The sequence below is a fragment of the Gorilla gorilla genome, chromosome 4, assembly GCF_029281585.2.
Source record: "Gorilla gorilla gorilla isolate KB3781 chromosome 4, NHGRI_mGorGor1-v2.1_pri, whole genome shotgun sequence".
Taxonomy (NCBI): domain Eukaryota; kingdom Metazoa; phylum Chordata; class Mammalia; order Primates; family Hominidae; genus Gorilla; species Gorilla gorilla.
Genome location: NC_073228.2, coordinates 47,871,910 through 47,894,612, shown reverse-complemented (window position 1 = coordinate 47,894,612; position 22,703 = coordinate 47,871,910). Strand labels below are relative to the sequence as shown.

At 53.2% G+C, this 22,703-nt stretch overlaps 1 protein-coding gene across 1 annotated transcript; it reads right to left on the bottom strand.

The window, feature by feature from the left end:
- Positions 1–21,102, bottom strand: ITGA2B (integrin subunit alpha 2b). The gene is made up of 31 exons (XM_019026681.3): positions 19,099–21,102; positions 15,838–15,959; positions 15,652–15,749; positions 15,379–15,544; positions 15,114–15,163; positions 14,992–15,037; positions 14,771–14,899; positions 14,325–14,372; positions 14,098–14,141; positions 13,874–13,927; positions 13,683–13,735; positions 13,282–13,493; positions 10,671–10,853; positions 10,392–10,437; positions 10,179–10,283; positions 10,039–10,094; positions 9,795–9,946; positions 9,482–9,607; positions 8,431–8,498; positions 8,150–8,297; positions 7,483–7,575; positions 6,791–6,870; positions 6,094–6,174; positions 5,871–5,970; positions 5,619–5,771; positions 5,376–5,501; positions 4,783–4,896; positions 4,444–4,545; positions 4,139–4,255; positions 749–2,213; positions 1–164 (listed from the first exon to the last, which is right to left on the bottom strand). The coding sequence occupies exons 1-30, from the start codon at positions 19,491–19,493 to the stop codon at positions 2,154–2,156; spliced, it is 3,327 nt and encodes a 1,108-aa protein (XP_018882226.2). The 5' UTR covers positions 19,494–21,102; the 3' UTR covers positions 1–164; positions 749–2,153.
- Between the last annotated feature and the right edge of the window lie 1,601 nt (positions 21,103–22,703).

The window sequence follows — 22,703 nt, the reverse complement described above, 5'->3', positions numbered from 1 at the left end:
CTCCGTGATTATTTATTTTTATTTTTAATTAAAAACATTTGTTTTTAGCCAGGGCCTCAGTCTGTCACCCAGGCTGGAGTGTAGTGGTGAGATCAAGGCTCTCTGCAGTCTTGACCTCCTGGGCTCAAGCAATCCTCCTGCCTCAGCCTCCTGAGTACCTGGGTCTACAGGAACATACCACCACACCTAGCTAGTAATTTTTATTTTTATTTTTGAGATGGAGTTTGGCTCTTATTGCCCAGGCTGGAGTGCAATGGCATGATCTCGGCTCACTGCAACCTCTGCTGCCCAGGTTCAAGTGATTCTCCAGCCTCAGCCTCCCGAGAACCTGGGATTACAGGCACCTGCTACCACAGCCAGCTAATTTTTTGTATTTTTAGTAGAGATGGGGTTTCACCATGTTGGCCAGGCTGGTCTTGAACTCCAGACCTCAGGTGATCCGCCCACCTCAGCCTCCCAAAGTGCTGGGATTACAGGCGTGAGCCACCTCTCCCGGACAGTTTTAATTTTTTTTAGAGACAGGGTCTTTCTCTGTTGCTCAGGCTGGAGTGCAGTGGCATGATCATAGCTCACTGCAGCCAAAAACTCCTGGGCTCAAGCGATCCTCCCGCCTCAGCCTCCCAAAGTGCTAGGATTACAGGCATGAGCCACCATGCCCGGCCAATAAATATTTATTGAACCCAGGAAGGAACAAATCCCTCAGGACTCCAGGGAGACCTTCCCACATATGCTGCTCAGCTCTACTCACCAAAGCTGGAGAGCTGTCTTCCATCCTCATCCTCTTTCCTGGCTGAAGGCCCTTCTTGGTGGGGAGAAAGGGACGGCAGCAGGGTAGCCAGGGAGCGATGCTTGCTGTCTCCTCCCTGGAATGACGCTGCCTTCCTCAGGCAACAGCTGAGCCAGACTTCCTCTGCCCCTTCTCACTCCAAACAGCTTTAAAGTCCTTTTTTGATAGGAAGGCAGGGAGAGCGTGTTATTTTTCCACGCCTCAGGTCATTGTGAAGTTTACCCTTCCAAAATCATAACAAATGTGCTATTTAAAGCTGCCGTAGCTGGGTGAGGTGGCTCACGGCTGTAATCCCAGCACTTTGGGAGGTTGAGGTGGACGGATCACCTGAGGCCATGAGTTCAAGACCAGCCTGGCCAACATGGTGAAATCCCTTCTCTACTAAAAATACGAAAATTAACCAGGCGTGGTGGTGCACTCCTGTAGTCCCAGCTACTCAGGAGGCAGAGGCAGTAGAATTGCTTGAACCCATGAGGCGGAGGTTGCAGTGAGCCGAGATCATGCCATTGCACAGCCTGGGCAAGAGTGAGATTCTGTCTCAAAAATAAATACATTAAATAAATAAAGCTGCCCATCAAGGACACAGCCTGCCTTCTCTGATGCTCCCACCCCCTCACCTGCCCTCCCATCCCATCCTGCCCTTAGACATGTTCATCCCCTTCCAGTCTTCCCTGAGGCCCTGCTGCCCTTTCTCCCTTTTTTCTTTTTTTTTTTTGAGACAGAGTTTCACTCTTGTTGCCCAGGCTGGAGTGCAATGATGCAATCTCAGCTCACTGCAACCTCTGCCTCCCGGGTTCAAGCAATTCTCCTGCCTCAGCCTCCCGAGTAGCTGGGATTAGAAGCATGCACCACCAGGTCCAGCTAATTTCGTATTTTTAGTAGAGACAGGGTTTCTCCATGTTGGTAAGGCTGGTCTCAAACTCCCAACCTCAGGTGATCTGCTCACCTCGGCCTCCCAAAGTGCTAGGATTATAGGCGTGAGCCACCCCGCCGGGCTCTCCCTCTTCTGTTACACCTACCACCCCAACTCTGTACTCCCTGACACTCCCCAAAGACAGTGATTTGCAAACTTCGCCCTGGCAGTGACTCTCTCGTTCACACTTCCACCAGCCCTAGGTCCCCATCCAAAACATTCCTTCGGTCATCTCTTCTCTGGCCCCAGAAGGAGGCAGCATGCTCAGCATCAGGGCTCAGTCTCTTTATTAGGCAGCAGGAGAGGGGGTAGCCCAGCTCTGTTGGGAGGGAAACGACACCAAGAGGACCCAATGGAACAGCTCCAACCCAAAGCTTGGAGGCAACTCGTTGGAGAAGGGGCGGTGCAGGTAGCACGCCCAACCCTCCTGCTAGAATAGTGTAGGCTGCATCATCACTCCCCCTCTTCATCATCATCTTCCAGGGGTGGCCGGTTCCGCTTGAAGAAGCCGACCTGGGGGTACACGGGGGCCAAGGTCAGGGTATAGAGATGACTTGTTGGCCCCAGAGCACATGTGAGAAAGTATGCTAGCTACGAGCGCCTCCCTGGACCAGCGCAGAACATGAAGCCCACTGTACTCACAAATGGATGCCTTTTGACATTTAGAGATAATGCATGGAACAAATTGTTGGGTTTTTGTTTTTTCTCCCCTGAGTTTTTATTTTTTTCTTTTTTTTTTTAGAGGGAGTCTCACTCTGTCACCCAGGCTGTAGTGTAGTGGCTCGATCTCGGCTCAATGCAGCCTCCACCTCGCGGGTTCAAACAATTCTCATGCCTCAGCCTCCTGAGTAGCTGGGTTTACAGGTGTGTGCCACCACGCCCAGCTAATTTTTAGTAGAGACAGGGTTTCACCCTATTGGCCAGGCTGGTCTCAAACTCCTGACCTCAGGTGATGTGCCTGCCTCAGCCTCCCATTGTGCTGGGATTACAGGCATAAGCCACTGTGCCCGGCCTCTGAATTTTTCTTTTTTATTTTATTTTTAGAGACAGGATCTTGCTGTTGTCACCCAGGCAATCCTCTCACCTCTTAGCCTCCCAAGTAGCTGGGACTACAGGTGTGGACTACCACACCTGACTAATTTTTAAAAAAAATTTTTTTTGTAGAGATGGAGTCTCACTGCTGTCCCAAACTCCTGGCCTCAAGTGATCCACCGCGCCTGGTCCCCACCTGGAATTTTTCTTTTCTTTTGAGACGAAATCTCACCCAGGCTGGAGTGCAGTGGCACAATCTTGGCTCACTGCAACCTTCACCTCCCGGATTCAAGTGATTCTCCTGCCTCAGCCTCCCGAGTAGCTGGAAGTACAGGCGCCTGCCACCACACCTGGCTAATTTTTGTATTTTTAGTAGAGATGGGGTTTCACCATGTTTGTCAGGCTGGTCTCGAACTCCTGACCTCATGAACCGCCCACCTCGGCCTCCCAAAGTGCTGGGATTACCGGTGTGAGCCACCACGCCCAGCCTGGAATTTTTCTTATGCTGAAGTTTGTGTCTGCATGACTCGAGCATATGATGATATGTATTTGATTATTGTGGGTCTAGTGCATGGTTTTCCCTAAAAGCACCATGTCTTCCCTTCAGTGTGCTTGAGACTTCTCCAGGTGCAGAGGAGCGAGTGACCCTCCAGGGCCACACAGGAAGGGAGGAATAGGGTCTAGACCAATCCTTGGGCCTCTTGCCTCACTCAAGGGGAAGGGCAGGGCTAGGAAGAAGTGCGTCTTGTCCTTGAGACCAGCCAGGAATTCCTGAAGGCAGGACTTACACCCTCTATACCCTCTATATCCTCTGAATCTTTTTGGTGGCAGGGTGTCTAAAGGCCTCAGAATTTTAGGTGCTATCCTTTCCAGTGGTATGTGTCTGGAAGGGTTCCCAGGAGAATGACATTTTTGTGTTTGTTTTGCCTTTTTTGCTCTACTAGAGAAAGACATTCTATTTTTTTCTTTTTTCTTGAGATGGAGGCTCGCACTGTTGCCCAAGCTGGAGTGCAGTGGTGTGATCTCGGCTCACTGCAACCTCTGCCTCCTGGGTTCATGCAATTCTACTGCCTCAGCCTCCCGAGTAGCTGAGATTACAGGCATGTGTCAACACGCCCGGCTAATTTTGGTATTTTTAGTAGAGATGGGGTTTCACCATGTTGGCCAGGCTGGTCTCGAACTCTTGATCTCAGGTGATCTACACGCTTTGGCCTCCCAAAGTGTTGGGATTACAGGTGTGAGCCACCCCACTGGGCCGAGAATGACATTCTAATAGTGGAGACATAGACCCCCGGTCCCTGGATTACCCACTTGGGGTGGGCCACCATCTCTCCTTGACTCCCTGTGAGGCAGGGCAGAGCCAAGCCTGTGCCCCGCTGGGGACTCCACCGTCCTTCACACCTCACCTTCCACATGGCCAGGACCAGGATGGTGAGCAGCAGCAGGCCACCCAGCACACCCACCAGCACCCACCAGATTGGAATGGCCCTCTCCTCCAAGGCCCGGAGCAGCTGTGTCCGCACCTGGGGGCAAACCCACGTGTCTCCTCAGTCACCTTGACACCTGCCTTTCACAAAGACTCAAACCTCAGGCTGGTGACCTCCAGCCATGCCACCCACCCGTACCACCCCTCAGACTTTTCTGGCTGGGCACTGACTGGGGGACAGTGGGTCCTGCAGGACTGGTCTCTGCTCCATCCCCCCACACTCACCTGAGCTTCCCCTCGGGGCAGGCTGAGCGGGGGCACCGCATAGGGGAGGGAGGACACGTTGAACCATGCGTGCGACTGCAGCACAAACTGATCCAGAGGCCTCTGGACAGGTTGGGGTTGAAAGCCGTTTACACCCACAAGAGGCCTATTGGTTGCAGGAGTCCAGGTCCCACACCCCCGGCGGGGGAGCCCTGCCTCTGACCTAATCCCACTGCAATCCCCCAAAGTAAACCTTACCTTCCCTCTCTTCCTGCCCTCCCACACCAAACCCCGCCCCTCCCAGAGCAAAGTGGTCCCCGCCCAGAAGGCCCGGCCCCGTCCCACCACGGCCCACCCCACCTGGTAGAGGCTGGGCAGCCACAGGAAGGCCAGCACCGTGACCATGGCCCGCTGCCCGCGCGCCATCTCCTGCAGGTCACACTGCACCACAGTACAGGGCGCCGAGTCGCAGCTCTGAGGGGAGACATCGTCAGTCCCCAGCCCGTCCGGGCCCATCACCCCATCATCCCCCACCCCCTTACCCCCAGGACCCAACGCAGAAGGGGCCGGGGGTTCAGGAAGCGGTGGCCTTCCCATCAGGAAGGGCCTTGGATCCAAGCTTCGGATGCTGTCTTTCCACGGGCTTGCTCACATAGTCCCAGAGATGCAGGGAGGGTCATCCCCCAGCGCGCAATGCTCAGATCTATGATAACCTTGCTTTGGCATTGTTTTATGCTCCTTAACGTACTGGGAAGCTTTTAAAAAGTGCAGGTGTCTTTCAGCTCACCCCAGACACAAGCCAGCATGCTCCTCCATGTTCACTTGAAGTGCTCCCAGGGACCAAGCGTGGCCCACAGAGGCCCACAGCACACCCGGACCCCTCTCCCTCCTCCCATCCCCTCTGCCCCGTGGGTCCCGGGGAGGCCGGGCCAGAGACCAGAGAGCCTGCTCACTACGAGAACTGGATCCTGAAGCCTCGAGGGCTGCTCGGGCTCTGGCAGGAAGATCTGTCTGCGATCCCGCTTGTGATGGGCCGGGTGAATGGGGGAGGGGCTGGGGGTGGGCAGCCCCCAGTCCACCTGGGGGGGGCAAAGGAGTGGTCAGGCCCAGGTCTCCCCCGAACCCCAGCCCACAGAGGTGCCCCGGTGGTTGGTCTGGGGCCGCCTTCACAGGTCTTTCTTCCACCCAGCTCTTACCTTGAGAGGGTTGACAGGAGGCTGTGGGAAGCACTGAAGGCCCCCCTGGGGCTGTATATCCAGGATGTAGAGCAGGTCGGAGGGCTGGGACTGTCCCGGGAGGTGGATGCTGAGGTGAAGGCCATTCACAGTCCCAGGGCCATTGTTGTGGAGCTGAAGGGGTGGTGGTGGTAGGGTGTGGGGAGCTTAGCGCCTCACCCGGAGTTCTGAGGACCCGCTCACCCCAGCCAGGGACGCGAGGCTCCCCCATACCTCATAGGTGTGCTCCACTTTGGGTCCCCAGCTGTCCAAGCTGTTCTGCTCCCTCTCACCTTCTTCTGCCGCCACCACCAGGGAGGCTGGAAAGGAGTTCCTGCAGGTGCCCAAGACCCCCAGAGAGAGTGTGATGCCCTGATTGGCCTGTGGGGTTTCCCCAGCGCCCCCTGGAGTTTAGAGCCCTGAATGCCATCTCCCTTCTCCACCCCTGGCCTCTCACCCTCGCAGCTCCACTTGGGCCTCTGCCCGGACCGGCACGTCCAGCAGCACAATCTTGCTGTTTGGATTCTGGCTGTTCTTGCTAGAGGGGAGAGGATGAGGAGAAACAGGGCCAGGGACACCAGCCCAGTGACTTTCTGGGGGTGAGGCCAGAATTTTAGAGAGTTCAGAGAGAGCTAATTATACAAAGAGCATGCCACACTGAAGTTAGACCTGGGAAACAACTTCCTCTAGGGCTCCAAGACTCAGACATAAGTCTCTGAGGAAGAAAGGGAACCAGGCTTCTTCAAAGACCTTTTTTTCTTTTGAGATAGAATCTCGCACTGTCGCACAGGCTGGAAGGCTGGAGTGCAGTGGCCCAATCTCAGCTCACTGCAACCTCCACCTCCCAGGTTCGGTTCAAGCTATTCTCCTGCCTCAGCCTCCCGAGTAGCTGGGATTGTAGGTGCGCACCACCATGCCCAGCTAATTTTTATATTTTTAGTAGAGATGGGATTTCACCATGTTGGCCAGGCTGGTCTCCAACTCCTGACCTCCAGTGATCCTTCTGCCTTGGCCTCGCAACGTGCTGGGATTACAGGTGTGAGCCACCACGCCTGGCCTCGAAAGACCCTTCTGTATGGAAGGGACCTGAGGGGCTCTGCACGGGGGTCAGACGGGGGAAGGGTGGTGGGTAGGCACGCTCGCCAGGTCAGTACCTCCGTATCTGCAGCTGGAAGGACACAGACTCCCCAGCCTCTTCCAGATTCCCCACGCTCACCAACATCGCGATTCCTGTCTGGGAGATGAGGAGGGCCAAGGTCACTGCCCAAGTGCCCCACTTAGGACAGCCCTGCCCTGAATGTGGCCTCCAGTCTTCACCCTCCAAGATCACCATTATTCTTTTTCTTTTTTTTTTTTTTTTCCGAGACGGAGTCTCACTCTGTCACCCAGGCTGGAGTGCAGTGGCGTGATCTCAGCTCACTGCAACCTCCACCTCCCAGGTTCAAGTGATTTTTCTGCCTCAACCTCCTGAGTAGCTCTGACTATAGGCATGCGCCACCATGCCCGGGTAATTTTTATATTTTTAGTAGAGATGGGGTTTTGCTATGTTGGCCAGGCTGGGCTTGAACTCCTGACCTCGTGATCCACCCGTCTCGGCCTCCCAGAGTGCTGGGATTACAGGCGTGAGCCACCGCACCAGGCCACCATTATTATTTCTATTTTACCTGGAAGCCCACTGGGTAAAGGGGCTCAGGGAGGGAAAGTCACTCACCCAAGGACGTGTGGCAAGGGAGAGTGAGGACCAAGATTCTGGCCCAGAACTATGTGGCTCTAAAACCTCACCCCTAAAATCTGGTTGTTCATGAGCCCCTGGTGGAGACCCAGTACCACGACCCAGCAGCCTCACCTGGGCGTTCTTTTTCATGGGGTTGCCCAGCTCACACAGCACCACCCTGGTCTCATTCTCCTTCTTCTGATTACAGATGAGTCTCTCAAAGCCCTTCAGGAAGGCAGTTCCAAGAAATAAATTACAGAGCATCATATATATATATTTAAGCTCCCTTGGAAGGTCTGGAAAGATTTGTGTGGCAAGGTAGGGAGGGGGGGTTTCTTGGGGTGGGGTCTCAAGGGACTGTCACATGCTAGTGTGTGTATTGCTGTAGCACTACTACTTTTTAGGCATTTTCATTTTGGAAATAAAAAACACAAAACATTAGAGTATGACCCCCATTATTATAAGCTATATTAACAACACAAAAAATAAATATATACTTATGTGAGTGCGAGTCAATATTGAAAAAAAGACTGGAAGGAAATCCACCAAATGTTAACAGAGGTTCCTGTTAACATTTGGTTCCTAAACCTTTTTTGTTTTTCTGGTTTTTGTAATAGAGTTTTGGAATTCTGTGCCATTAGCAAGTATTCCTCTTCCAAATTAAAATAAAATAAAATAAAAAATTACATCTTTGACAGCAAAGCAGAAGAGAAGAGGGACTCTCAGGGAGGGAGATGAGAGAGCCAAGGCTCCAGCGCCTCCCAGGTCCCGGGTACTGTTCCCAGCGGGGGGGCCATACCTCGACGTTGCTTAGGGCTTGCATGTAGTGGGCACCCTGGGGCAGGTGCACGGCCAGCTCTGCTTCATAGGCCCCCTCGCCCTCGTTGGCTGCGTCCATCTGCAGCTCCAGGACATTATCTGCCCCAACTAGGAGCGGGGAGCCCGTCCTGTGGGGAAAGAGGAGTGAAGCCAGGGAGCCTGGGTCCGGGCCCAGGATGTGGGAAAAGAGGGGACTAAGGTGTGGAGCAGGTATGATAGGCAGAAAGGGCCAGGGTCGGGCAGAGTGGGAGGCCTCCTCACACGCTGGCAGTGAGCTGAAGCTGGGGCACACATACGTCATCTTCCCCACAGTCCAGGACGATTCGTGTCTAGAGGGGCACATTGGGGTGTGCGGGTAAGTTGGGGATGTGTGAGGTTTAGGGATTACATCAGGGTTAGGAAAACAGTGGGCTTGGGGTTCACATAGGGGCTTAGGGAGTAAGAAGATCTGAGGACAAAAAGGAGTTTGTAGATGGTATCGGGGCTCGGGTTTATTTGGAGGTTTGGGACAATGTCAGGGTTTGTCAATTTACATCAGAGCTTAGGGGATACTGGGATTTTTAGGTGTTTATTTTATTTTTGGAGACGGAGTCTCGCTCTGTCATCCAGGCTGGAGTGCAGTGGCACTATCTTGGCGCACTGCAAGCTCCGCCCCCTGGGTTCACGCCATTCTCCTGCCTCAGCCTCCCGAGTAGCTGGGACTACAGGTACCCGCCACCACGCCCAGCTAATTTTTTTTTTTTTTTTTTTTTTTTGTATTTTTAGTAGACGGGGTTTCACTGTGTTAGCCAGGATGGTCTTGATCTCCTGACCTCGTGATCCACCCGCCTTGGCCTCCCAAAGTGCTGGGATTACAGGCGTGAGCCACTGCACCTGGCTTTTTTTTTTTTTTGAGACAGAGTCTTGCTCTGTCACCCAGGCTGGAGTGCTGTGGCACACTCTTGGCTCACTGCAACCTCTGCCTCCTGGGTTCAAGTGATTCTCCTGCCTCAGCCTCCCGAGTAGCTGGAATTACAGGCATGCATCACCACACCCGGCTAATTTTTTTTGTATTTTTAGTAGAGATGGGGTTTCACCATGTTGGCCAGGTTGGTCTCTAACTCCTGACCTCAGGCAATCTGCCTGCCTCAGTCTCCCAAAGTGCTGGGATTACAGGTGTGAGCCACCATGACTGGCTGGATTTTGAGGTTTTCATTAGGGTTTGGAATGACATCAAGGTTTTGGGGTTCACATTGCGACTTGGCACTAACCCTAATCCTGATTTGCTATCAGGGGTCCTGCACCTCCCTGGCCTGTCCCCGCCTGTCCCTACCTGCTCCTGCACATGGGTGTCTCCATGCAGCACGACAGCAGGGGCCAGTCCAGCCTCCGTGGGCGGTAGGGACACATTGAGGCTGAGCACAATGGGGCTCAGCTTGTCCCGGAAGTCTGCCTCATCCTAGGACGGGGGCAAGAGTCAGGCCATCTTGCTACCATACACATCCCACCTTCTCCTGGCCAGTAGGCACCGTGTCCTGACCACCCCCGGACTCACAGCACCCAGCTCAGTGCCCCAGGGCTAGATGAACAAGTCCAGTGGGTAAGTTCTACTCTCCCAGCCCTGCCAATCCCCTGCCTGGGCGTACTCGAAGGAAGGCCATGGTGGTATGGCAGATGGGGCTGTGCTTTCCACCCAGATCCAGGTTCAGGGTAGTGCCTGCCTGTTGAGAGCCCAGCAGCAGCACCCGCCGGCCCTGGCGGGGCTTCTGCCGGTCCAGCTGCAGCTCGGCATTTAGGGCTGGCAGGGCAAGCAGAAGAGTCAGGACCTCCCTGGCCAGCCTCCGGGGGAGTCCAAGCCCACCTCCCTCCTGCCCCCTTCATGCCACTCACATAGCTTCTGAGGAATGTTGTGCCCAGTGGCTCCAACACACATCTGGATGTTGAAGCTGCAAAGACGTAAGTGGGGCTCAGGGGTTGGGGCCTTTCTGAGGTCCCAGATCCTTCAAGGCCCATGCCCTCTGCCTCCTCACCAGCTCACGGGTGTCTTGGTCTGGGGTAGGACACAGCTCTTCACAGCAGGATTCAGTGAATCTTGCACCAGTAGCTGGACAGAGGCCTTCACCACTGGCTGAGCTCTGATGGGATGGGGTGATGGGGTAGTCTTGCCATTGTGGCTTCTCCTGGCCTGGCCTCCTATGATGGCACAGGACCTTCCCCATCCCGCCCCTGGAGCCAGTGCTCACCTGTACACAGCCACCTGGTTGGCCCCGTAAGCTCCCACGATCAGGTCTATAGACATCAAGGAATGGGTCAGAATTGGCCACTAGGGCATGGGATCTTCATCTCATCTTCCCAGGGGTTCCCCACACCACCTCCCCCACTGGAGGTTTCACCCAGCCCCTCTGGCAGTCCATAGTGGGACACCAGGCCAGGCATGAGCCCCTGGCCGTGTCTCTTGGCACTTCCAGCGAATGTCCAAGGGCCTTTCTTGGGCATTTCTAGCTGGAGGCAGTCCAGGGCACCTGGGTATCCGTTGTCATCGATGTCTACGGCACCTCGAAGGGAGAAGCCAAAGGCAGAGCCTGTGGGGAAGGGGCTGTCCAGGACCTGGGAGGGACGTGAGCTCAGCCCCTCACTCTGACCCAGGAACACCAGCACTTGGCCCCGGCCACTGGGACCCCCGTAGGGGGCAGCCACTGCAACGTCTGGAAGGAGTAACAGAAAGGAAGTGGCTGATTGTTATTCAGCCTCCCTAGATGACTGTAAAACTTTCCTGAGCTTCTCTGGGCACATCCCAGGAGACCAGGAAAGGGGTGCAAAGTGTGGGTGAAGGAGGCACTGCCCTACCCTCCAGGAGTTAACAATCAGGTGGGAGAGGGACCTGCCAAGTAGGATTGTTATAATAACAGTGACAACTCTCACTGTCTATTGAGGAAAATATATCCTGAAAATTAAGCATCACTATTCCCTTTTCTAAATTTTTTTTTTTGAGATGGAGTCTCGCTCTGTTGTCCTGGCTGGAGTGCAGTGGTGCAATCTCGGCTCACTGCAACCTCTGCCCCCCCCGTTAAAGTGATTCTTGTGCCTCAGCCTCTTCAGTAGCTGGGATTACAGGCGCCTACCACCATGCCCGGCTAATTTTTGTATTTTCAGTAGAGACGGGGTTTCACCACATTGGCCAGGCTGGTCTCGAACTCCTGACCTCAAGTGATCTGCCCACCTTGGGCTCCCAAAGTGCTGGGATTACAGGTGTGAGCCACCATGCCCAAGCCCCTTTTAAAATTTTTTTATTTTTAAGACAGAGTCTTGCACTGTCATTCAGGCTGAAGTGCAGTGGTGCAACCATGGCTTACTGCAGCCTCAACCTTCTGGACTAAAGCAATCCTCCCACCTCAGCTTCCCAAGCAGTTGAGACTATAGCCACCATGCCCAGCTAATTTTTAAAAATTTTTATGGAGACGAGATCTCCCTATGTTGCCCAGGCTGGTGTCAAACTCCTAGGCTCCAGTGATCCTCCTGCCTCGGCCTCCCAAAGTGCTGGGATTCCAGGTGTGAGCCACCGTGCCTGGCCATCTAGCATCTATTTCTAACCTTCTCCATTCCATCAAACTCCCAGACCCCCAACACTTCCTTCAGCAGGTGACATAATCTCTTACTTCAGGAAGAGAGGCAGCCCACTGTTATGCTATAATCCCACACCGACTTTCTTTTCCCTTTCCCCATTTGACCCTGGAAGAGGTTTCCTTCCTTTACCCTGACACTGGGCCAGCCACCCTCCCACCCGCTGAGGCATCACAGGGACTCTCTGCTGGCTCATCCCCCCCATTTCCCCACAACATCATTTTCAACCTACTACATGTTCTTCCACATTGAAATAATCTTCCCTTGACCCTCATCTCTTTTCTGTGATCACCTTTTCTCTTTTTCCTCTTACAGTCAAACATGTTTTTTTTTCCTTTCTATTCCTCAAATTCCTTTTTACCACAAACCTGTTGAAAGAGCTGTCTACATTAGCTGCATCCAATTTTTCACCTCCATTCATACCTTACCCCATTGCATTCTGGCTTCTGACCCTATCTTGGCCTGAATCAATTTATGTCACTGTCACCAATAACCTCCCCTTCTTTTTTCTTTCTTCCTTTCTTTCTCTATTTTTTTTTATTTTGTTGAGATGGAGTCTTGCTCTGTCACCCAGGCTGGAGTGCAGTAGTGGCGCAATCTCAGCTCAGTGCAACCTCCACTTCCCGGGTTCAAGAGATTCTCCTGCTTCAATTTCCCAAGTAGCTGGGATTACAGGCATGAGCCACCATGTCTGGCACCCTCTTCTTGCTAAAGCCCATGAATATTTCTCCAGCCCCACCTAATTGTACCTTGCAGCAGCAGCAGGAGCTGCAGCGCCCACTTCCTCCTGTGCATGCTCTTTAACGCATGCTCTTCCTTGAGTCCCGGGCCATCAGACCCCCTGGGTTCCCTCCTCCCTCTCTGGACACTCCTCTATCTCCTTCTCAGACTTACCTCCTGTAGGAGTCACCTAAATGCTTTTGCTCCCTAGGGCTCTATCCTGGGCCTCTTATTTCACAGGTCCTGGGACCTCATCCACTTTCCCCAAACCCCTGTCTCCCATTCAGATCTCTCTTGTGGAAGCGGGGAGAGCCACTCCCAACTGTTCTTTGGATATTTCCGCCTAAAGCACCCAAGCCCTTCAAGCTCAACAGGTCCAGAGCTGAACTGCTCATCTCCCGCCTCTCCCCAGCACCTGCTGCACGGCCTGAGTTCCAGGCAGTGGAGGCCATCACAGGCACCCAACTCCAACCTCTCCCCTGGCCCCACATCCAGTCTCCCACCAAGTCCTAATAATCCGAGTCCTAAATATCTGTGAAGTCACTCCCATCTCTAACTCCACCGCCAAAATCCACATCCAGGTGGTCATTGTCTCTTGCCTGGATTAAGGCAAACACATCCTAATTAGTCTTCAACTCTCCCATCTGCTCTCCACTCAGCACCCCATGTGTCTAAGCCACATACTTATATGCTTAAAACCCATCCTGGTTCTGGCTGCCCTCAGGCCAACTCCATGCTTTTTGAGTGGCTGTTAACCCCTCTGCAGCAAGTTGGGCTCCTCTCTTCCCTCACCATTGTAGCCATCCCGGTCGAGGTCGCCCAGGGGTGCGATGGCAGAGCCGAATCGCCCATAGAGCTGTGTGCCAGTCAGCAGGAGGCTGGGGGCACCCAGCGCGTGGGGGCCTCGCGGCTGCAGGAACAAATACACACGCCCCACTTCGGCCAGTTTTCGGTCTGCCCGGCTCTCCATATACAGTGGAGCGCCCACCAGCAGATCATGCCTCCTGTGGGCCAGATGAGTGGTTACATGGGACTGGACCAGGGGTATATTGGGGCTAGGGCCAAATCTCCCCGACCCTTGCTTTCCTGTTCCTCCAGTGGATACGTGAGACTAGGGCTAGGAAAGGGAGACAGAGGGCAGCTCTGGTAATTTGGGACCCAACTGGGTAGGGGTGGGGCATGTCCCTCCTCACCCATCCCCGTTGACGTCAGTGACAGCCACCGAATGCCCAAAATACGACGCCATCTGCAAGATGAGGAGCACCATCATTCACGCCGCTGGACCAGCATCCTCTCTAAGAAATGGGCCCTCACCTCCCATGAAATATTCTGAAGTCTCAGTTCCCCCTCCACCCAGCCACGCCCACTGGGACCTGGCCCCCACCTGCTCTCCGCGCAGCCGATGCAGCCTCTGGTAGTAGGAGTCCAAAATTTCCACCTGCACGGACAGCGCAGGAGAGCATCATTTTTGTACCCAAAGCAACCTCCCACTCCAGGTGAGAAAGGGTGGTTTGGTGGAGGCGGGGCGGGGGTGGGGGGCGCTCAGGAGTTGTCAGCCTGAGGACTGGGATAAGAGGCTTTGGGAGGCCCAGTGGTGGGGGCACTTACCGCTCCCAGGGTCCAGCTCCAAGTGGGGGCACCGACGACGTACTCTGGCGATAGGGAGAGCCAGGCTCAGGGAATGAGAGCCTTAGAACCTACCCACTTCCCGCTCCCCGTTCTGCACCCAGGGAAAAATTTGTGTGCAGGAAGATTTCCCTACATAGGGGAGATTTCAGGAAGGCGCTCCTCCCCGGGCTGGGCTCCCCAACTCCCGCCCTAAGTGGATTTCTTGCCTGTAGTGTTGAGATCCCCGTCGAACTCGCCCACGGCCACCGAGTACCCTGAGGACACGGGCGCAAATTAGTCTTTTCCAGGGGAAGAAGCACAGAGGGGACGGAGGGCAAAGAAGGAGGAGATTAAGGCCACTCAGCCCCAGCCCTGCATTGTGCAGATGGAAAAACGGAGGCCTTCGAGGGGCCAAGCCCTGCCCCGGGCTGCGCTACTGCCAGAGTCCGCAGTGGACTGGACTTCCACTGCCAGAGTCCGCAGTGGAAGGGAGCGGTGGGCACATGGGAGGTGGGCGGTCTGCGGGGAAGCCGCAGGAGCTGAGGGCGGGAGCGGCTTAGGCGGTGGGATGGCCGGCAGGGGTGGGCATGGAGGCTCCCGCAGGGGCAGGACCTGACCGTCTGCGGTGGGCGGTGACCCTCGGGGTGCTGGAAGTCTGGAAGGGCGGTGTTACCCCAGTAGCCGTCGAAGTACTCTGGGTTGCTGGAGTCAAAGGAGAGGCTCTGGGAGGACACGTGCCACAAAAGGATGCCTGGGCGGTAACTCGAGAAAATATCCGCAATTGGAGCCTGGGCCAGGAGACCTAGGGCGGGAGGGACAGCGGGTGTGAAGCCCAAACACCGCGGGTCTCCTTGGGCCGCGAGAAGGGAGGGAGGTGTACGGATGGGCACGTACCCAAGAAATAATAGCCGCCAGGAGCCCCAAGCACCAGCTCTCCGGCCTGGAAGGGAAGTCCTGAGGGTGAGAGGGGGCCCTGTTTGGGAGCCGCCCCCACTGCGCTTTTGCTCCCTACTTGCCTGAGTGACCACGGAGCTGAAGCCCGCTTCACAGTAACGCTTGTCCCAGCCTGCAGGAGACAAGGAGGAGGGGTCAGCGCAGGGGTGAAGGGAGGCGCGCGCGAGCCCGGAGGAGGGCTGGGGGACGGGGGCGGGGCCTTGAGTCGGCGGGGCCCTGGGGCAAGGCCAGATCCAAAGCAAGGGCTGCGGCGCTGGGGGCGGGATCCGATGGGGGCGGGGCCAAGCCGTCGCGAGTGGGCGGGGCCAGGTCGTAGCTGGCGCTTACTAAAATCATTTTCCACGTAAATGCGGCTCAGGGTGTTCCCGCGACAGGGGGAGTACTCGGCGCGGCGGCCGCTCTCTGGCTGAGCCAAAAAGCAGCTACCTACGGGCGTCTTCTCAGCCTCCTCAGTCTTTTCTAGGACGTTCCAGTGCTGCCAGGGGGCGCAGGCCTGGAGAAAGGCCACAGGAGTGGGAACGGGCGCGAGACTTGGGCTCCTCCTGGCCCCAGGTGTCCCTGCCCCCGACTGTTCCCTGTGCCCTGTACCGCGGGGCCCACCACAATGACGTCGCTCCAGCTGACGACCGACGCCCCCAGTCCTTGGCGGGCCTTGAAGGTTTGTAAAGTTTGGGAGCCTACATTTCGGGTCTCATCACCTGGAAGGCACAAGAAGGGGTGGGGCGCTGAAGCCCGGCAGTCCACGTCCCTCTGACCCCACCCTTGCTCTCCTTGCCTGGGACTCACGGAGGTCCAAGAGCAGCGAGGGGCACTGGCCGCCCTCGGCCCTCCAGGGGCACAGGAACACGCCGCCCGTCTCCTCCTGGCTGGGGCCCAGGGTCCGCGGGGCGCCCACCACGATGGCCACTCTGCATAGGAAAGCTGGGTGAGCGCCGCGCAGATTCCAGCGTATCCCAGGCCCTGGCGCCCGCGCTGGGAGCACTGCCCGGAAGGCCATGTGGCATAGGGGCACTGGACCATCTTTCCTCAATGACACCTCACAGACCACCGTGATGTACTTCTTCATCTTATGGACAGTGAAACCGACTCTCAGCGAGGGCAATCACGTGGCTAAAGTAACCCAGTGAGTTGAGAGTAGAGCTGGGACTATAACCATTTGGTTTGATTTGAACACCAGGGGTTTGAGATCTTTGCTGAAAAAGACCTAAACTCTCTACAACATCTCCATCCTTCCACCCGCAACAAGAACCAGCGGTTCACATGCTCCCTGGAATGCCTGTCTAGACTGTTACCAGATCCCCTCTTGAGAGCTGGTTTTAATGAGGGAAGATAGCGGGTACCTCTAAAGTGGGGCTGGAGTGTGTGTGCTGATAGGAGGACCCTAGCAGATCTAGGTTTAAATCACAATTCTGCCATATGTGAAATAGGAATACCAATTTCATAACCAATCACTGGTTTTCACAACCAGTCAATGCTGTCAGGAGTAAATGTAATAAATACGAGTAACGGTTAGCATGGTCCCAGCCAAATACATAACAAACGCTCTTGAAACAATGCTATAATTTTAAAAAATAATTTTGTTGTTTTGTTTTGAGACAGGGTCTCATTCTGTTGCCCAGCTGGAGTGCAGCAGCATGATCACAGCTCACTGTAGCCTTGATCTCCAGGGCTCAAGCAATCCTCTCCCCTCAGCCACCCTAGTAGCTGGGACTGCAGGTGTGCAACACCATGCCTGGCTAATAAAAAAAAATTTTTTTATAGGCTGGGCATGGTGGCTCACACCTGTAATCCCAGCACTTTGGGAGGCCAAGGGATTACGGGCGTGAGCCTCTGTGTCTGGCCTATAATATTTTTTTAGCCTGCAGGATGTTTAAGTAGTGCCAATGGGATCACTACTTATAGGAGGGGAAATAAGCAGGAGTGGGCACAGGAAGGAGTTGAGCTGATTCAGGCCCAATGACAGCATTCACCAACACCCCACGAGCTCTGGAACTAGAATGACGCTTCAAAATTGTCAGAGTTGGCCAGGTGTGGTGGCTCACGCCTGTAATCCCAGTACTTTGGGAGGCCAAGGCAGGCTGATCACCTGAGGTCAGGAGTTTGAGACCAGCCTGGCCAACATAGTGAAACCCCGTCTCTACTAAAAATACAAAAAATTAGCTGGGTGTGGTGGCAGCTGCCTGTAAACCTAGCTACTCGGGAGGCTGAGACAGGAGAATCGTTTGAACCCAGGAGGCAGAGGTTGCAGTGAGCCGAGATCACCCCATTGCACTCCAGCCTGGGCAACGAGAGAGAAACTCCATCTCAAAGAAAAGGAAGAAAAAAAGTCCGGGCGTGGTGGCTGAAGCCTGTAATCCCAGCACTTTGGGAGGCCAAGGCAGGTGGATTACCTGAAGTTGGGAGTTCGAGACCACCCTGACCAACATGGAGAAACCTCGTCTCTACTAAAAATACAAAATTAGCCGGGTGTGGTGGCACATGCCTGTAATCCCAGCTACGCGGGAGGCTGTGGCAGGAGAATCGCTTGAACCCGGGAGGCAGAAGTTGCAGTGAGCCGGTGATTGTGCCATTGCACTCCAGCCTGGGCAACAAGAGCGAAACCCCATCTCAAAAAAAAAAAAAAAAAAAGAAGAAGAAGAAAAAAAGAATTGTCAGAGTTGATGAAAGAGGGCTGGACCCTTATCAAATGCCTCCCCCACACCTGCCTCCACTCTCCCCACTCACCCACTTCTCATTGATCAGACACTGGATGTGGGCCATCTTGGGAGGGGACTTGGAGTGAACTGGCTCTCTTCAGCAGAGGAAATCCCCTAAGTGGCTGACACTTGAAGGCTATCTGCCATTGCCACTCCCTGAAGCTGGTGGGCACAGTGTCTCTCACGATAGTAGCTCAGGGGACACGCTATGAAGAGGAGGAGCCAAGACTCTAATCTTGGCACTCTTGATTCTGAAGTCTGATCAATACCAATCATTAATGACCTATTGCTTCTTTTCAAATATTTATAATGTTGATGGAGATGAGGGAAATGGAATAGAAATGCAAGGTGCGGGAGGGTAGACAACTTTAGTTCTGCAAATCAATTTAGGACATGTGCTCCTCTCCACATTTCTTTTCTTTCTTTTTTTTTTTTGAGACAGAGTTTCGCTCTCGTTGCCCAGGCTGGAGTGCAATGGCATGATCTCGGCTCACCACAACCTCTGCCTCTCAGGTTCAAACGATTCTCCTGCCTCAGCCTCCCGAGTAGCTGGGATTACAAGCATGCGGCACCACGCCCGGCTAATTTTTTTTTTTTGAGACGGAGTCTCACTCTGTTACCCAGGCTGGAGTGCAGTGGCACGATCTCAGCTCACTGCAACCTCCACCTCCCGGGTTCAAGTGATTCTCCTACCTCAGCCTCCCGAGTAGCTGGGACTACAGGAGTGTGCCACCACGCTCAGCTAATTTTTGTATTTTTAATAGAGACAGGGTTTCACCATATTGGCCAGGCTGGTCTTGAACTCCTGACCTCATGATCTGCCCACCTCTGCCTCCCAAAGTGCTGGGATTGCAGGTGTGAGCCACTGTGCCTGGCCTCTTTTTTTTTTTTTTTTTTTTTTTGTATTTTTAGTAGAGACGGGGTTTCTCCATGTTGGTCAGGCTGGTCTCGAATTCTCGACCTCAGGTGATCTGCCCGCCTCGGCCTCCCAAAGTGCTGGGATTACAGGCATGAGCCACCGCGCCCGGCCTCCTCTCTGCATTTCAAGGTGTTGAGAGTGGAGTGGTTCATACAACTGACCCTTGGGGAAAAAATAAAGCATCAACTCTTGTCTTCCCTTTGTTCTTGCTGTAGTTTTCAGTGCCCATCAGCCCACCTGTGCCCTGCCCTTATACCTTCACCTGAGCCAGTCCCCCGGACCCCAACATTCTTGACAAGAAATCAACCTGAATAGGCCCCACAAGTCACCTTGCTCAACTGCTATCACAAATGGGAAACTCGAAGCCCCCAGAAGCAGTGATGGGGAGGGGTCCTGCTCTCTCCCAATACCCCAACTTCCCTTATGGCTCACCTCCCATGGCTGTCCTTGTGGAAGTCCAGTGAAAATCCAAAGTGGCTGCCATTGGGGCCTGCATAGAAGGTGAGCTGCACTGGGTCCAGGTTCAAGGCCCAGGCTGGAGGGGCAGCACAAGGTCCCAAGAGCAGCAGCACCCACTCCAGAAGCCAGAGGGCTTGCAGTGGACACAAAGCTCTGGCCATCTTCCTTCTTCCACAACCTCCCAGGCAGGAATGGGCCAGCTCCTCCTCCTTCCCTTCAGATTCCTCCACAGGAAGTCTTTTTTTATCAAACTGGAACCCCAAGTAACTTGCTGAGCAACGGGCAGAGCAAAGGGCTATAGCCTCTGGACTCATGGTGGCTAGAATTGCCAGGAAGTGGGTGAGGCCACCCCGAGGGTGGATGTTCATGGCTGAAAGCCATGACTCCTTCCCTTTCCTGAGAATAGTTTATTACCATGTCCTATTGGTTCTGCCTATCAATGATGTCTCTTGAATCTTTACCCCATCTCTACTACCACCGTGCTAGTCCAAGCCACCATCACTTTCTGCTTGGGATAGCGTGATTGTGAACTGGTCCATACTTGTCTACTCTAGCCTACAGTTCTAATCTCCTCCCTTCCCCCATCTGGCTGTACAGCTGTGGTGCTTTGTGACTTGGCCACAGGTCGGGGAAGGAGAAGCAAGCTGCTGCCCCCGATAAAACCTGAGGCTGCTGTATCTTTTTGGATATGGCATTTACCCACTTCCTCCTTCTAGGACCTTGGGCGGCCTCAACCAGCCATATTGGTACAGCAGCTTCCTCACTCCTCCTCCGTCTTGAGCCAAGCTTTAGTGTGGCCACAGCAGTGCAGTCAGTGCTGGGGACAGGGTGGTGAATGGACCTTGGTCTAGGTGGCAAGGAGATTGGGGATAAAGTGGAGTTATTCCAGGGAATTTTGACTCACAGTTTCTGAGATTATGCATTAGCTGTTCAGTTGAAGGTAGGCCCTCAATCCTTTTTGGGTGATGGAGCTCTTTAACCATTAAGACTTGATTCTGGTTGGGGTCTTTGCCTAGGGGAGCCTTCCCTGACTCCTCAGGCTGGCCGCGTGGGCTAACACACATAGGCACAGCATTGAGCACACTGTTTACTCTTGGTCCATTCACAGGATTGTGTAAATGAGTCCCTTGGGAGCAAGGCTCCTTGCTACAGCCCTAGAGACTACCCAAGAGTCCAATGTGTAGTACGTGTATTGCTGAAAGACTGGATGGAAACACACACTAAGGATGGAAGATGCAAACATAGGGTGACAAAGTGAAGGGATGAGTTTTGAGCAGAAAGGCAAAGTCATTTTCTCTCGGTAAGCGGAAGAGGAGGAGTGCCAAGTCTTACTGGCACTCATGCCTTCCCAAAAAAGCAGGTTCTCAGGAAGGAGATTTAAGAGGTCCGCTAGGGGTAACCATAGCCACATTTTCCTTTTGATTTCTATTTTCCGACCAAATTTAACCATTGCCGTATCCTGCTCAACCACCCTGTACCATTTTGAAGTCCCCTCGTAATTTACTACCTCAGCCTAGAGTTAAGAATCTTATCCTTTATAGGACAGGAAGCTAAAAGCCTGAACTTTGGTCTGGGCCTTCTTCATTGCTGAGTTCCCAGTGTCAAGTACATGGGAGGCGTGTAATTAATGTATTTGCTTGAACGAATACTTAACCCAGTCCTCTACTTACCTTCTATCCTCCCACTGTCCTCAGGTGAGTGATTGCTGTATTTCTGGTGTATTCTATGAGGCCAAATATGAACTTACATTTCACTCAAGTTTTCAATAAGTATTTACTCTGTTCAAGGCACTGTGTTGATAAAGGATACAAAGATAACCATTAGGCCAGGTACAGTGGCTCATGCCTGTAATCCCAGCACTTTGGGAGGCTGAGGCAGGAGGATGGCTTGAGCTCAGGCATTTAAGACCAGCCTAGGCAATACAGTGAGACCTCGTCTCTATTTTAAAATTATAAAAAATAAAATATTTTAAAAACTCCAAAAATAGCCATCAAGGAGCCTTAACAAACAGCCCAGAAAGAGTTAAGACATGAACACACATAACTGCAGCAGAGAGACAGTCAAGCATGCCTTGAAAAATACACAGATTATCAAAGTCGTGTATCATTGTTACTCATAACAACCCTAGGTAATAAGTACTATTATGCCCATTTTATAAACACAAAACTGTGGCACAAGAGTTTTAGGTAAATTGCCCATGTTTACGCAGCCAACAGATGGCAAAACTAAGATTCAAACATGGGTTGCACTTGAACTCATGTTCAAGTTGCCTTTTGTCAGAGAATGAAAGGGGTTTTAGGCATAGAGAATACATGAGAGCAGCAAAGGAACACAGAGGTGGGGAAGGACAAGTAGTTGACTCAGCATAGCAGAATGCTTAAAGGGTTGGACTGAGGCGCAAGGGGGTAAAGCTTGGGGATTCAAATTACTGGAGGTCCTTGAATGCCATATTAAGGAATCTGAACTTTAATCCATGGGGGATGGAAAATCATAAAGATTTTACCTGGACGCGGTGGCTCATGCCTGTAATCCCAGCACTTTGGGAGGCCCAGGAGAGTGGACCACAAGGTCAGGAGTTTGAGACCAGCCTGGCCAACCTAGTGAAACCCCGTCTCTACTAAAAATACAAAAATTAGCTGGGCGTGGTGGTGTGTGTCTGTAATCCCAGCTACTTGGGAGGCTGAGGCAAAAGAATTGCTTGAACCTGTGAGGCGGAGGTGGCAGTGAGCTAAGATCATGCCACTGCACTCCAGCCTGGGCGACAGAGTGAGACTCCATCAAAAAAAAAAAAAAAAAAGGAAGAAAGAAAAGAAAAATAAAATTATAAAGATTTTTTACACCAGGTTTGGTGGCTCATGCCTGTAACCCTAGCACTTTGGGAGGCCAAGATGAGGATTGCTTGAAGCCAGGTGTTTGGGACCAGCCTGGGAAACATAGTGAGACCCTGTCTCTACAAAAAAATTAAAATTAGCCAGGCACGGTAGTGCACACCTGTAGTTCCAGCTACTGAGGAGGCAGAGGCAGGAGAATCACTTGAGCCCACAAGTTTTAGGTTACAGTGCACTATGATTTTGCCACTCCACTCCAGCCTGGGTAAGAGTAAGACTATGCCTTAAAAACAATTTTTTTTTTTTTTTTTTTTTGCTGGGCATGGTGGCTCACACCTGTAATCCCAACACTTTGGGAGGCCAAGGTGGGCGGATCGCTTGAGGCCAGGAGTTTGAGATCAGCCTGGCCAACATGGCAAAACCCTGTCTCTACTAAAAATACAAAAATTAGCCGGGTGTGGTGGTGCACACCTATAATCTCAGCTGCTTGGGAGGCTGAGGAAGAATTGCTTGAACCTGGGAGACGGAGGTTGCGGTCAGCCGAGATCGTGCCATCACACTCCAGCCTGGGCAACAAGAGCAAAATTCCATCTCAAAAAACCCAAAAAACCAAAAACCAAAAAACACATTTTTGAATTTTTTTTGGCTCAATTCTGATGCACAATCCTCAGTTAATGGTATTTTACTTGGCTCATATTCTTTTTATTTTTGAGACAGGGTCTTGCTCTGTCACCCAGGCTGTAGTACAGT